The 15,851-nt window shown below is 46.0% G+C and overlaps 3 protein-coding genes across 3 annotated transcripts; 2 read left to right on the top strand and 1 right to left on the bottom strand.

Moving 5' to 3' along the window:
• Positions 1-649: 649 nt before the first annotated feature.
• Positions 650-5,533, bottom strand: GGI43DRAFT_433570 (fatty acid synthase subunit alpha reductase; the record flags this gene model as incomplete). The annotated part of the gene is made up of 1 exon (XM_083209763.1): positions 650-5,533. One exon carries the CDS (start codon positions 5,531-5,533, stop codon positions 650-652), a length of 4,884 nt encoding a protein of 1,627 aa, XP_083054920.1.
• A 1,605-nt stretch (positions 5,534-7,138) lies between these two features.
• Positions 7,139-13,570, top strand: GGI43DRAFT_433569 (fatty acid synthase subunit beta dehydratase; the record flags this gene model as incomplete). Its single annotated transcript, XM_083209762.1, has 2 exons — positions 7,139-12,443; positions 12,504-13,570. 2 exons carry the CDS (start codon positions 7,139-7,141, stop codon positions 13,568-13,570), a joined length of 6,372 nt encoding a protein of 2,123 aa, XP_083054919.1.
• A 1,278-nt stretch (positions 13,571-14,848) lies between these two features.
• Positions 14,849-15,592, top strand: GGI43DRAFT_419560 (uncharacterized protein). Its single transcript, XM_083207701.1, has one exon. The coding sequence runs from the start codon at positions 15,014-15,016 to the stop codon at positions 15,338-15,340; it is 327 nt and encodes a 108-aa protein (XP_083054918.1). The 5' UTR covers positions 14,849-15,013; the 3' UTR covers positions 15,341-15,592.
• The last annotated feature ends 259 nt before the right edge of the window (positions 15,593-15,851 follow it).

The following is a 15,851-nucleotide window of genomic DNA, read 5'->3' as shown; positions in this document are numbered from 1 at the left end:
TTTTTTATATAAATTTAATTTTTAAAATAAATTATAATAATTATAATTTTAAATTATATTTATTTATTATTTTATTTTATATTTTATTATTAAATTAGTAATTATAATTTAATTTAAAAAATTAAATAAAAAAATTTAAAAAATTAAATAAAAAAAATTAATAATATAAAACTTTAAGTTATTATAAAAGATATTTTAATATTATTTTTAGTTAATACTAGTAAAAATAGCTTATTAAAATTATATATATAAAAATTAAAGTTTTAATTAATAAAAAAGTAATATATAAAAAAAAATAATTTTATTTTATTTATTATTTTATAATCCAGGCTTATAACCTGTTAAAATAAAAATAATAGTAAAAAATATTATATAAAACTTAATTATTTAATAATAAAATCAGGGACAGGACCTCTTATATATATATAATTATATGATCCACACAGACAGATTAAACTAGCGTTTCCCTTGTTCGACATTTATTTCTTTAAATATAGAGCCATGAGAAAAATCATCAACATAGTAATTCTTTGCATATCTACTGCTATAAATAAAATTTAACTGAAAGTACGTCAATCCGAAACGCCTGTACATGGGAGAAACTGAATTATGCTCAGCATAACTTAAATCAGATTTGCATAAAATACTGCTATGCCGGACTTGTTCGAAACGTCGGATCAAGAAGGACACTCATCTCTTGGTCTGGCGCGTAAGGCGGAGCTTGTTTGGCGCGGAATATACTGTTGGTGAAGATGCCATGGTGAAATCGGCGCGTGGCTTTTCGCTCCCGCTGGTGTACTTTCTCGCTGTACTCTTCAAACTCGCTTCGTTGCATTGTGGCGTAGAGATATCGCGGATGCACTCCAATAGCCATGCCGCCCTTCTGCCCAAAGCCAAATAATTGCAGAGCAAACGCCTTCATGTTGGGTTTACTTAGCGTCTTGTTAGGGAAAATGAGGTATTCGCACTGTTCCAGATCACTATCGATGTTGTCACCATTCTGATTGCCGGGAATGCGTCCGTCATGCATCATCTGAATGCACCCATTCAGCATCCACGCACCTGCTGGTCCTTTCGAGTGGCCAGTCAAAGATTTCTGGAACACGACAGGGATGACATTGCCCTCCTTACGACCTAGATGCCGCAACTGTGCATTGACCAGTCCGGCCTCGTTCTTTTCGTTGGCCTTTGTGGACGTACCGTGGAAGGATGTGACATCCAGGTCATCCACAGTCAAACCCCACACAGCTAGGGCACCCCGGATCGGAGAGATGCGTTCATCGTGCGTCCAGAACTGATTGCCATATCGATTGCGTGCCTCGCAGCGATCACGCTCGACGTCAAGCTCGATATCTGCGAGTCGTCGTGTCTGGTGCTCCTCAATGACTGACTGTGGAGTGTCTGATAAGGCAGCCATATCGGCCAATTCCTGGTCAAGGCAGCCAACTTGAAGCTCACGCATTTCCTGGATCCGCTTCAGCCGGTTCTGGAGCGCCTGACGACGGAATGCCATGCTCATCCAGGGGGTGTCCAAACCTCCTCCTTTGGGTGACAGTGTTTGTCTCGCGGCACCCAAGAGTCCACGCCCAGGCGCAGGAATCGAGCGACCGGCTTTGTCCATGGCCATAAAGCTCATTGCAATGATGCTATAGATGGGAAGGCCCATTTTTAAGGCCACGCTCGCAGATGTGACCACTTGGATGCCCGCTCCTTCAGACTCGACAAAGCCTGCGCGAGTTGAAGTCGCAGGTCGGCTCATCTCCTTGGGTTCGCGGCCTGCCGCCACATCTTGATTCACGTTGATAGTTGCCTGTAGGTTGGCGAATTCATCTGATATCTCTTTCATCATGTCATCGAATGCGCCTACCAGACACACTTTGGCTTTGCCTGTTTGAATCAAGTCGCAGGCTGTGTCTAGTGACTCCATGGCCGTAGCGCATGCTCCAACCGGCGTTCGGTTTGCCCCTGATGCTGATAAAAGTAGCATATTGATCCATGCGGTACCAGAATTGATGAAAACTTCTGAGAGCACGTCTTTAGATACGGGTTCATCTTTATAACGTCCTTTGAAAATACTACCGAAGCTATGAGAGCCTCCAAGTCCGGATCCAACGCAATTTGCAACGTCCCCGACATGGATATGGTTGTAGAAATCGAGTGCGTCATCAATACCAGCGGATTGTAGCGCTTCAGCAGCAGCTACGAGAGCATAGAGAGTAACTCGGTCCACTTGACTGATGACATCTTGAGGAACGCCGTATGTTCGGGCATCCCAACCCACGGGGATCTGGCCGCCGACAGTGTGTTGTGTGCCAATGAGCTTAGGAATCATGATCTTGGCCCCCTTGGTGAGCACCACTTCCACGCGGCTGTCATCTTGCGGTACTGGTATCAGATGGATGTTATCGCCATGCGCCTGCTTGAGCTGTAATGCTGTTTCACGGCTAACCTCCAAGGGCTCATGGTCTCTGGTGATCTCAATCTCGTGAAGAGCTTCGTTAACACTCCACGAAGGTGACCCTCGCACTTGCTCCATAAAACGAATGCCAGTGTGCTCCAACATGTAGCTTTCGTACTTTTCTCGGATTGCTGTGTCTAAAATAGGCTTCCCAGTCTCTTGATCTAGCCAGCCTGAGAAGAGCTGCCCGTCTATTACACCGGAATGGGCCTTGATCAGGCCCATGGCCCAGGCTAGCTCGATGCAAGACTCTGGAGAGAGGCGTCCATTCACTTCCATGTCCCACCTGACTCGCGAACTACTGAAAGGTCCGACCTCACCAAACCCAGCGACGACGACGACACGGTCCAGATCTACCATGCCTTCCAACTGAGCCGTGAGAGGCTGAATATCGCTTTCCCACTCTGGCAGTTGGGGAAAGCGGAACTCAGGATTGATCTGTGCTGGCTCGTCAGTCGTCTTGGTGCCCGAATCGCCTTCACGGTCTGCCGAGTCCTGGGCTACGGCTTGCTGCTCTTCGCTGAGTTGCTGAATTGCACTACGGATGTCGTTGATGGCGCCTTTGATGTTCGGAAAACGACCCATGCCTCCACTGAAATCAGCAACTAGCGGCTCGTCCATGCACAGCTGGATGATGGGTGGACTTAGGAGTGCTAGGATATTGAAAGCCATCTCATCCTGAGAGAAGGTTCGCATGCCACGCTCCTCCATTCCCTGTGCAACTGTGTCGATATCAGATGTTAGCTTTGTTCCTCTAGTCCATCCAATGATGACACCGCAGACAAGGAGGTATTGAGCCCAGTCTTCCGAGTGGAATTTGTTCAAAAGACTCTCGAGCCCGAGTTTTGACTCTGCATAGAGGCCATCGTTGCCCAGACTACCATGATTTGGCGAGAGAGGAACGATTACCTGGGCGGGCCGCGTGATGATACCCCGGTCTTGCTTCTGCTGCTTGATATACCCCAGCAGACGGATGGTATTTGTGAGCATCAAACGATGAGCAAGCTCTGATTTTGCGTCGATATCGGATATACTACGTCCGTTCTCGGATATAGCCGCGAATGGGATCACAAAGTCGAGATCCATGTTCAGTCCGTCCTCAGCGTAGATGTATTTGGCCAGCGCTGCCAAGTCGCGGACGCTACCCTGGTTAAACGGAACAAGGATTAGCTTGGATCCTTTTCCTCCACGGGTGGCGTACAGGTCCTGGAAGAATCTTGTGATGGTTGGGGAGTAGGAGCTGCTCGTAAGCACAACAGCAGCACCTGCAGCCAACAGCTGTCCCACAAGCTCGCAGCCGATTGAGCCTGGACCGGCACCCGTGACGAGAACGGTTTGTTCTGCCAGTGATAACCCTAAATATCTCGACTCCACAAGTACTTGTCGCAGCGTAGACGAAAGCTCTTCTCTGTATTGCCAGCCCTCTGGCCTCTTCCGGCCAAGCTGGAGATGACGCAGGTCAAGCTCGCCCACGGAAGCATATGCAGCGAGAGGTCGCCGAATCTGACGATAAGAAATCTTTCCATTTATTTCCACCACTGTGCTTGGAGCCCAGGAGATACTTGGGTAGCGTACTGATGCAGGAGCACAGGCTCGAGCTTCGCATTGCGAGAGCACGCCGCGCAGCACCGCAGCAACCTGCGCATCTTGCGTTGTATCGATTAGATATCGCAAAACCTTGAGAAGCCTTTCATGAGTCCTGTTGGCTATCCTTTGACTGAGTTGAGCCAGAGTGTCGTCGTGATCTTCTTCTTGGCTATGACTGACATCCTCAGTCGCTAGAGCGACCAATTGCAAGAGATCTTGCATCGCCCAGTTCCACCAGGAGTCGAATACCCTAGTCTTAAGCGGTGTGAATATGGGTAACACACCTAAAGAATACACTTCTCCGTGCTCCGCCATCCATCCGTCAAGCTGCTGTTCCAGCTCAACTATGCGCTGTTCAAGCTTGTTGATGGTATTCTGGGACTCGTGCATGCTGAGACCCAGAAGCCTAGTGTAGAGTGTTGCCTGCTCTATCCAGGCTGTTCTCTGCCTTCCTTCTATATGATCAAGGGCTTCTGCACTAATCATTGCTGGGGCGCCATCAGTGGCAGACGATCCTGACACATTGGAAGGGGCCTTCAGGCCGTGCTGATTCATATATTTCCCAACAATGCTATCAAAAAAGGCCTTTGCTTCATCCTCTTTCAATCGGCTCTCCAGTTGCTCATTGACTGCTTGTAGGAGTATAATATTCTGACGACCAGCCCCAAGGCCCCAAGCTTGCTTTAAATGCTTACGCACTACGGAAGCTTGGAAAGAGGCTGGTAACTTCTGCGATGTCATCCTATCAATGAGAGAATTTGATTTTTTGCCCAGCTTTCCAGAGTGCCTGGACTGTAGGCCCTGGCAGACCAACTCTAGTGAGAGATCTTCGGCGCCTTCAGGCAACAATGACCCGAATTCTGCATCAAGATCACCAAGAATCTCATTCTGCAAGGTTGATCGCCCTGCACAAAGGACTTTGATAGACTGCGTCATGTTGGAGCTGTTCAAAGGCTTCTTAAGGGCAACAGCAACTATGGCAGCAACGATGTCAAATGTAGTGGGGGGCGAGTCTTCAATCTCAGCAGATAGATATGTTGGTGGTGCTGCCGTCGCAGTATCAGGAATATTACTAGTGTTCTGAGATGGGTTGGAGACTGCTTCCTCGGTGCGAGTTGGCTTTGGTGCATCATCTGATGGAGATGTGGATGCATCAATTTCAACCTCAATACGTTGTTGTTTGTATGATATAGCGTCGAGGTTTTGTTGAAACGTAAGTAACTCACGAGACAGATCGGTAGCTGTGTCTTTGGAAACGTATTTCAGGGCGATAGTCCGCTTGGCCATGTTAGCTAGGGTATTAGCTGGGCCCATCTCGACCAAGCGTTGAGTGCTGCATTGTCCCAGGATAAAGTCTTGAGTGTCGATCCATTGGACAGGATAACAAAACTGGTGCGCCAAGAGCTCAATTAGCAGCGTTCGAGCAACATCATGGTCGTTCTCTTCCGGAGAGGAAGAGGTTATCGCAACGCCAGATGTTTTGGTCATTGTTTCTAATAGAGCAGGTCTAGTAGCTCGATTGAGAACATTGAGCAAAACAAGCAATATCGATATCGGGCGATACCCAAGTACAACGCAGACTATATGACGGTAGCGAAATATAAAAATTGTAGCCTAATTTAATCCTGTGTAAAGAGGGAATGGAGCGGATGATTTAATCCTTCATAGCTCTAATAAGGTTATTTACTTGGCAGGTTGATTAGAATGGGGATTAAGTTGAGTCTCTCACTTTCAACTTTCCGAGTACTAACAGGGTTGCAAATTAGGTAGTTATAAGAAAATACAACTAGAACTAATTTTTTAGTTTAGTTTAGTTAATAACTTAACTAAAACTAAACTAAAATTTTAATTAATTAGTTAAAGATTTTTAAATAAAATTAACTAATAGCTAGAGTTTTAGTTACTAATTTAAATAATTTTTATATTATTAATAATTTTAAATTTATAAATTTATTATTTATTATTAATATATATATATAAAATTCTATGTTTTTAATTAAGAACATTTTATTATAACGTTTTTAATATTTTTAAAAAATAATATTTTTATTTTATTTTATTATATTAATAAAATTTCTATTAATAGCATATAATTAATTAAACTAGTCACCAGATTAATTAAAATATTAATTTTCAGCTGCTATAACTAAAGCTTAATTAATTATTAGCCTGACTAAAACTAGTTATATTAGTTATTAGTTAACTAAAAACTAAAATTAGTTTTACTTACTAAACTTGAAGCTAAAAAATGAGGACTAAATTTGTAACCTTGTTTACTAATCATTAAAATATTAGGATAAAGGCTGCTGTAGTTGCATTGCAGCTAGTCCACTACTGGTTGGGGAATGTGGCTAAAACACAGGATTCGGGTTAGCTAATGACACCGGCAACTTTGACTGGAATAAAGGATTCAGACCAGCACGTTTACAGAGTGCATATCCCATTCAAGCGACTCTTTATATTACAGATATGACCTAACCTTGCCAATTTATTACCATCTGCATCCAATATTCTTTACAAGCTAATGAGAACTAAGATACAGCTTACAGGAATACGGGATTTCGGCACACTCACGAGACCGACGTTGGTCCAAATGCGGGATTCAATAACCCGCCAATCAGAAGGATTGAGGAAAATGATCCTTTATTCCCTTCTATTGGCTTAGATCAGGCCCTTTTTGAACAATGGAAATGCACCCCTTGTTAATATATACATTATATAGTTACCGTTACTTTGTACCTTAATAATATAGCTGACGGTAGATAGGCATTGTAAATCCCTGCTGCATCGTTGTCAATATGACCATTTATAATTAAATAAAAAATACGCCCTGAAATACAAAATATCAGAATCTCTGTACAAAGTGTATGGTAGGGGTGATATACGTTTCCGCTGGGGCCTCTTTTGGTTAGTCTCCGAATGTCTGACTCTACAGGCTGTAGCTGGTCGATACCGTAGTCTTAGAGTCTTGGTTTTTTACACAAAGTGTCCATAGGAGCATTTTCATCTGCTTCCTTTTACTGCCATTGACGTTTTTGCTTAGATATATATCCATTTCTCACTAGGATGAGCAGTTTTCATATATCCGCGTCCATGGATCCATCGTCGTCGAATTCACTGTTCTCAGAGGTAGAATATACTTCTACTGACGATCTGGGCGGACGGATACCACATATTCATGTTGAAGAGTTCATGAGGCCTATTGAACTTGCCTTCACCGCCGACCTACGTTACCAGTGGAGTGTTGCTGAAACGCACCGTCACTTTGTACAGCAAGCGATTTCCACATTTCGACACGATCTTGAAAACAACACCAATGAAACAGAGAGGCCCGAATCTGTCCCCGAACTTGTCTTAGCCTTTCTCTCTCTCTTAGTGAAACAGACTCAAGATGCATCGCCATACTGTCGGCATGAAATCGAGTGCATCAAAGAACTAATAGAGACCTTTGAGAACGACTTTCTACAAGGAATCAACATACATGTATTCGTCGACCAACAAGTCACGAGCTCTCAAAACAAACGACAGGCCATGGTACGAGCATATGTGGCAGCATTAGCCGCTGCCGGTCGCCCAGCATCGAGCACATTTAGGAAGTCAGCTTTGTTCAAAGGCTCTTGTGAGTCTGGTGGCACAAATACGTATGCGGCCTTCGGAGGAATATGCCGTGATGGCGACCTGCTGGAAGAACTTCGTATTCTGGTAGTGAACTATGGACATATCGTTGAGCCTATTGTGAAAGCGGCAACGGGGACGTTATCAGAGTTGTTGGCCACATCAGACGCGTCTACACTCCGGCAGTATGACCAAGGTCTTGATATTTTGCATTGGTTGAGTGCTCCAGACATATGCAAAGCCCCATCCAACGATTACCTTCAGTCGACAGCAGTCAGTTTTCTCCTGACTGCTCTAGTTCAATTCGCCAACTATGCAATTATCTGCGATCAGCTCGGGTTGACTCCAGGTCAGGTTGTAGATTCTTTGCGAGGGATGGCAGGACAGAGCCCAGGAATCATTGTCGCGGCCACGATGGCGGGTGTTGCCGACTGGGACGATTTCCATAGCGGATTAATTCAAGCAACGACGATATTGTTCCACCTGGGATCGGCAGCTCAAGAACATACGCCAAAGCTCACCATTTCGCATCTACAGAAAGTGTCAGAAGAAGTGATAGCAAATGGCGAAGGCTCATCATGCACACCCATGCTGCATATTATTGGATGTGCTCAGGAGCAGGTCGACCTCAGTATTGCCAAGTTGAACCACCAACTTGAACCGAATGGTCAAATATTCATCGGCATCGTCAACGCACCATTAGACGTCGTTGTAACGGGGCCAACCCTTTCTCTCTGCGCTCTTGCGGCAACTCTGCGTAAGGTAAAGGCTCCCAATGACCTGGACCAAACCCGGATCCCAGCGTCCAAGCGGAAGCCAGTCTTCTCTTTGCGCTTCTTACAGGCATCTGTGCCATTGCACTCGATTCATCTCGCTCGCGCTGCCGCTCTCGCCACAACAAGACTGGCACACATTCACATGGCACCATCTAAACTCAGATTGCCGATATACCACTCCAACACTGGAGCTGACTTGCGGAGTAGCGAAGCATCTGATCTCATCCCCAAAATGATACAAATGGTGCTATCCGAACCTTGTGATTGGCCCAAAGCAACTCTCTTCCAGGGTGCCACTCACATAATCGATTTTGGCCCTGGCGGCACTTCGGGTGTTGCGTCTTGTCTTCATCGAAGTAAGGATGGCGCAGGCGTGCGAGTACTTCTAGCTAGTTCTGATGAGGTCAACAAAGCTGAGTATGGCAACCGTGCAGAGCTTTTTCAACACGTGGCGGCTGCACCAAAGAGCTGGTTGCAGGAATTTGGTCCGAGTCTGTTAAAACATGCAGATGGCACCATTCATATCAATAACAAGATGACACGTTTTCTAGGGCTACCGCCTATAATGGTAGCCGGCATGACGCCAACTACGGTATCATGGGAGTTTGTGAGCGCAATAATGAACGCGGGTTACCACACCGAGTTGGCGGCAGGAGGATTACACTCGGCTCCAGACTTTACCCAAGCGGTTTGCAGACTTGCTCAGAGCATACCTTGTGGTCGCGGTATTTGCATCAACGTCATATATGCCAGTCCAAAACAGATGAACTGGCAGATACCACTTATACGGAAACTGAGGTTTGAGGGTCAGCCTATTGACGGCATCACTTTTGGAGCAGGGGTCCCCTCGCAGGAAGTGGCTCAGGAATACATGGACATGGGTCTACGCTACCTATCATTTAAGCCAGGATCGGGTACAGCAATACAGCAAGTCATCGACATCGCTAAAGCAAACGAGAACTTCCCCATACTCTTGCAGTGGACTGGTGGGCGCGGGGGAGGACATCACTCGTACGAAGACTTCCACGTTCCTATGCTCCGCTGGTATGGACGCATCCGCCAATGTACGAATATCGTGCTACTGGCCGGAAGTGGTTTTGGTGGTGCAGAAGACACCTACCCGTACCTCTCTGGAGCCTGGTCTATAGCCTTTGGCCGACCTCCCATGCCCTTTGACGGAGTCTTGTTCGGCAGCCGTATGATGATCGCCAGGGAAGCAAAGACGAGCCGTGGGGCTAAAGAGGCTATCGTCGCCGCTCCCGGAATTGATGACGAGGGGTCCTGGTATCAATCTTACATCAAGCCTTGTGGAGGTATCGTCACCGTTAATAGCGAAATGGGACAACCGATTCACAAGTTGGCCACACGAGGCGTTCTCTTGTGGAAAGAACTCGACGAGATTGTTTTCAGCATCACTGACAAAGCCAAGCGGCTCGAAAAGCTCAAGGGTATGAAAACATACATTGTAGAGCGGCTAAATAAGGACTTTCAAAAAGTGTGGTTTGGACAAAACGACGACGGTAAAGCTGTAGACCTTGAAGACATGACATACGCCCAAGTGCTGCGGCGTCTGGTGCGACTGCTGTATGTCTCCAAAGAAAGCCGATGGATAGATCAGGGATATATGCAGCTGACCCTCGATTTCGTCAAACGCATGTACAGCCACATGCCGGCTTCGGTCTCGAAATCGGCATCTCTTTTTAAGGGTCTGGAGCTGGAATTGATGACCCCATTGCAAGGCATCGACACGATTTGCAAGCAGTGCCATCTGATAGCGGACAAAGTCATAAGCTACAGGGATGCACGGTACTTTATCATGGCGTGTAAGCGCCCTGGCCAGAAGCCTCCGACTTTTGTGCCCGATATTGATGAAGACTTCGAGTACTGGTTTAAGAAGGACTCTCTATGGCAATCCGAGGATCTCTCTGGTGTTGTCGGCGAAGATGCGGGGCGTACGTGTATTCTACAAGGGCCCGTTGCAGCAAGATACTCAACCATAGTCGACGAACCAGTTCAGCAGATTCTCGATGAAATTCGCAAAGGCCACATCTCTAGAATCTTCCGGGATAGCTACGACAACAATCTAAGTGTGATACAGCCTATGGCTCACAATATGCCATGGGAACAACCACCGGTGCCTCCCCATTGCACTGTTTATCCTGAGGGCGGCAAATTGCACTTCCGGATCTCATCATCAGTCCCGGACAATCAATTGCCCAAAGAGCAAGAGTGGTTCCAGTCTCTAGCGGGTCGCCCCAATACTTGGCTCTTCGATCTCATTATGTCCAGAGACATCCTCCATGACGCCAAGTTTGTTGCCAATCCAATCCGTCGAGTTCTTGCGCCGGTTCAGGGGATACACATAGAAGTGACGCAAACCAGCGACGGGGACATCACAGAGCTGGCTCTCCATGAGACAGAGCTTGGAAAAAATGCATCATCTGATGACGCAGCACAGTACTCTGTCACTATTCGCAAGGAAAAAGGCGTCATCATTGTGAAATTCCATATCCGGGAGAATGCAGAACTGGCTACCTTGCCCATGGTGTTCAAATTCACGCATCATCCTACAACACCTTTGCACCCTATACATGAGATTATTGAAGGCCAGAACGAGCGGCTACAAGACTTTTACTGTCAATTATGGCTTGGTAAAGATCTGGAGGGCTCCATGTGTCACTCAGTGCTGGCATGGTCACCGTCTGGCTTTTATCAATCCCCCATTCCTCCAGTCCTGGGGAGGGAGCAGGCTATCACCATCAAGTCCATAGAGGCATTTGAGAAGAGTATACATCCCTCAAGACAGATCACGTCGCCCAAAGGACATGGTGGTTCTACTGCTAGCATCGACTTTGCTATGGTAGTCGGATGGGAAGCGTTGATGAAGTCTATCTTTGCCCCAGCGGTCGATGGCCGGTTCTTGAACCTGTTCCATCTCTCTAACGAACTCGTCGTATTGAATGACAGTATATCGTTAGCCGAGGGAGACATTGTGAGTAGTAGCGCCCAAGTGACATCCATCAGGGACGAGTCCATGGGAAGAATTGTGCAAGTTGATGCCGTCATTTCCAAAGCACAAGTCCCGTTCGTGCGCATTACCTCGGAGTTTTTGTTTCGCCATAACTACGCAGATTCGAAAGTCTGCTTTGAGAAGAAATCGGAGCCCCTGTCAACGGTCCATGTCGACACTCCTTCGAAGGCCGCCGTCCTTAAAAGCAAAGATTGGATCCGCTGGAGAGACGTTAGTGCCGATTTACTCGGACGGGAGCTCGTTTTTGATTTGCAAAGTCTCGAATACTTGGATGAAAATGCTTCTACTGTCTCTGATAGTCACATACAGACGTGGGGGACCATATACGACCAAGGAGACAAACGGATAGTAGGCAAGGTCCGTCACCGGCAACGACGCCAGAGCACAAGCAGCAGCAGCCCGCCCCTGGAGTATTGCCGACGCCACGCCCATCCAGCAGACAACAAACAACATCTCGAACATGCACAGCGGCTGGGGTTGCAAGATAGGCTCGAATTTACGGCTCCAAGCAGCAACTCAGCCTACTCACGGGCGTCAGGCGACTTTAATCCCATCCACACATCACTTCCATTTGCCAAATATGCTGGACTTCCTGGCACCATCACCCATGGAATGTGGATTAGTGCAGCCGTGCGGGAGCTGGTTGAGAGAGCAGCGGGGTGCAGCGAGCGGATCCGCATGAGGTCGTATAAGATCTCGTTTTTGAGTATGCTACTCCCTGGAGAGACCGTCAGGGTCACCGTAGATCATGTGGCAATGAAGCAAGGCCTTCGCGTATTATTTTTTGAAGCGAGCAACACTGTCACGGGTATCAAGGTCGTCAGCGGCGAGGCTGTCGTAGATCAGATAGAGACGGCCTACCTGTTTACTGGGCAGGGCAGTCAGAAAGTAGGCATGGGTATGGATCTCTATGCCAGCTGTGATGTAGCTCGGAATGTATGGGACAGGGCAGATCAATTCTACTCGCAGACTTATGGTAACTTCATCACCAAGAGCATTTGTTAATGCTGACAAATACTGACCTACATTCACATAGGCTTCCGGATCAGCGACATTGTCAGAAGCAATCCCAAACAGATCACCGTCTACTTTGGAGGACGCCTCGGCCAAGCCATCAGAAAGAACTACATGGATATCACGGTGGAGCATGATGGACATACACAGCAAGTCCTGGGCGATATCAATGAGCACAGCACCAAATACGTCTTCCAGCACAGCGACGGACTGTTGTTCAGCACCCTCTTTGCGCAACCAGCGCTGACCATCAATGGGCATGCTCAGTACCAATACCTCCAGAGCAAAGGCCTTATCAAAGACAACGCTTTATTCGCCGGACACTCCTTAGGGGAGTATACCGCTGTTAGCACTATAGGTCAAGTCGCGCCGTTTGAGACGCTTCTGTACATCACCTTTCTTCGGGCCATCCTTATGAACTCAGCCGTGACACGAGATGTCCAGGGTCACTCTCAATTCGGCATGGTGGCCATTAACCCGTCCAGAATTAGCTGCAGTCATATTGATACTACGATAATGCGCCGCATTACCAGTCAAGTTGCCGCAGCAACTGGCGAGTTACTGGAAGTTGTTAATTATAACATTGAAACACAACAATACGTCGCAACAGGTTCACTGAAAGCGCTGGCATGTCTATCAACTGTTATTGAACAGCTTGCAAGCGGGAAAGCGCCTACTACTCACAACGTAGCCAGCAACAACATTCTGGACGATGTCGGCCTCGACGCCATGATAAGCATTGCAGTGGCTGAGGTTCACAAAATGACTCTTGGATCATCTAGAACACGGATAAAGTTGAAACGCGGCGTAGCCACAGTTCCCTTAGAGGGAGTCGATGTGCCCTTTCACAGCACTCTACTGCTTCCTACAATGCCCGCGTTCCGCCACGTGCTGGAAACTCACATCTCAAGTGTAGACGCCGAGCGTTTGGTGGGTAGGTGGGTGACAAACGTCACAGGAAAGCCTTTTGATATATCAAAAGAGGGTATACAGGAGGCGTACGAGACGACAAAGAGTCAAGTGCTGAGAGACCTGCTAGAGAAGATGAGGATGGACTGCAGTGCGGAAACAATGCAAGTGGGAGTTTAGGGAGGAAACTTCAGAGCAGCGGCCCAGAGTGAGGTGAAAGTTTCAGGTCGGTAGGGAACTTCAGAATACTGATATAGCGTTTTGATAGCTTTTATATTTTTTTATTTTCCAAGAGGGGGCGAATTGTTTAATGCGGTCTCTACTATCGACATCTAAGCCTTGCTAAGATTCAAGCGGTGAGCATTTGATTATCTATATGATAAAGGCGCGGTCATAACTCTGGATGAGAAGGTTATTGCAGAATATTAATCCCACAGTATTAATGCGGAATAGAGAATGAAATGCAGGTATAGATCTATATAGTCGATAGATCAACCCCTTGCTTGATTCCAAGCCACGCCAATATTCCTAGCGTGCTAATGTGTACAGATTACTCAGGTCAATTAACCTAAATAACTAGGCTAAGGATAGCTAGAAATTTTCAGAAAGAGGAAGCTCCACGTGCCAGATATTGAAGAGATGCAATAGCTTATTCCAAGCGGATTGAATTCATTATTTATCCAGCCAATGCTATCAACCAATATATTGAGGCTTCGGAGGAATTCGCAAATGACTGCAATGACCAAAGTCGAAGCTCTGAAGCTCTACAGGTAATTATTTTTGTAATTCTGCTCTTGTGTACGAGAAGAGAAATAGATAGCGGGGGTGCGGTATGCGGGTTATTCCACGTATTCAGGTTGTAATATCGCAGGATCTGCCACTTCAGGATCCGGAATTACAAGATCAGGATTATATGGCTTAAATGCACACTACTATGAACAAGCCATTTTATGACAACCTTAGTGTTGTGCCAGTGATTTGAACAGCTTGATGCGTGTACACTAAGATACATATTCATTTTGACATTAATACAGATGTCATTTTCATTTATTTCATTTTTTTACCCCCCATCTAGCATTTTGCATTGCCCCCTGGTCAAGTAAATGCCGACTTTGTTTAGCAGAGATCCCACAATCCTTCATTTCTGCTGCCACGACGGATCTTTTGATTCCTAGTAAATCCCCCGGAATGTCTAGATCTGTGAATTCTCCGTAAGAAGTCTAGCAGTATTCAATTCTCGTTCTACAACAATCTACTACATCGCTTTGAATTCAGTGCCATGGCAACGATAGGCCCAGAGTCCGCTAGCGACGCTCCATCGTCGAGCGCTGTAGAGTATCTTGCACAAGGCCGGTTCCATCGGCGGTTCATACTACCCGCCACAGCCGATCATGGCGAGCTACAAGTTAGCTACGCAGATGTTGGGTGTACTAAGAAACAAGATGACGATGGCACACATTATAGGACAATTTTGTTCATCCCAGGAATGTTCGCATCGCGCTATCTGAGTGTCTGGATGCACGCCATCGCAGAGAAGCTGGGCGTCCGGGTTCTGGTTGTGGATAGGTAAGTCTCTCTTGCAACACCGTTTCTTCAGCCCCTATGGACTAAAGTACTTGCTCCATGCAGGCCGGGGTTAGGACATTCAACCGCAGTCCTCTCCCTCAGAGAGTCAATACATGGGTCGAATTAGTGCCTCGCCTTCTGGCACATTTACAGATAGAACATGTCGCGTTAGCATGCCACCGTGCTGGTACGATTTATCTTCTCAACACTCTTATTCGATGTCGCGAGATCCTTGATCCAAAAAGGCCATTGGTCGTCTTTATAGGTATGGAGCACTATGAATTGGATGATGAGGCACACAAAATAACTCGTAGACAGCCCCATGGGTCGACCCAGCACATTCCCAAGTGTGGCTATGCAGATGGCGCAGAACCTGCCCGCTAGTGTATTTAGCATTTGGCACAACATACCCATGCTTATATCTGCTGGCGAGGCGGCATTCCAGAAATTTTCCAAAATACTACCTTTTAGCAGTGGTATCAACACTGCTGGAACGCCACCGCTGGTGAGAAGTCGCCAGAGGATAGAGAGCGAATACGGGATGTCTCTGAAGCTTCAGAAGGAACTGCAGGCCATGACTCTCAAGTCTATGTTAAGCGAAAACTTGGTCGGTGCAGATAGCGAGCTACTTCTGTTAATAAAAGATATTATTAAAGAACTTGGTTATCTAGTAATAAAGTCAAGGACAGGACCTTTTATATATATGTAATTAGATAATTTATATAAATAAATTAAACTAGTATTTTTTTTATTTAATACTTTTATTTAAATTAACTTATAAATTAAATTTTATATATAAGTTTTTATATTTTTTTATAATTTATATTTTTTTAATTTATTTTTATATATTTTTTATATATAAGTTTTAAAATAAATATAAATTTTAAAATAAAAA

Source organism: Trichoderma evansii (genome assembly GCF_050947405.1).
Source record: "Trichoderma evansii strain SZMC 28006 chromosome Unknown GGI43scaffold_74, whole genome shotgun sequence".
Taxonomy (NCBI): domain Eukaryota; kingdom Fungi; phylum Ascomycota; class Sordariomycetes; order Hypocreales; family Hypocreaceae; genus Trichoderma; species Trichoderma evansii.
Note: the sequence above shows the minus strand (reverse complement) of the source record. Positions and strands in the feature narration are given on the sequence as shown.

Bases quoted from the DNA above. Each gene is read 5' to 3' on its own strand.
- GGI43DRAFT_419560 (XM_083207701.1), top strand. From the start codon at position 15,014: ATGCAGGCCGGGGTTAGGACATTCAACCGCAGTCCTCTCCCTCAGAGA.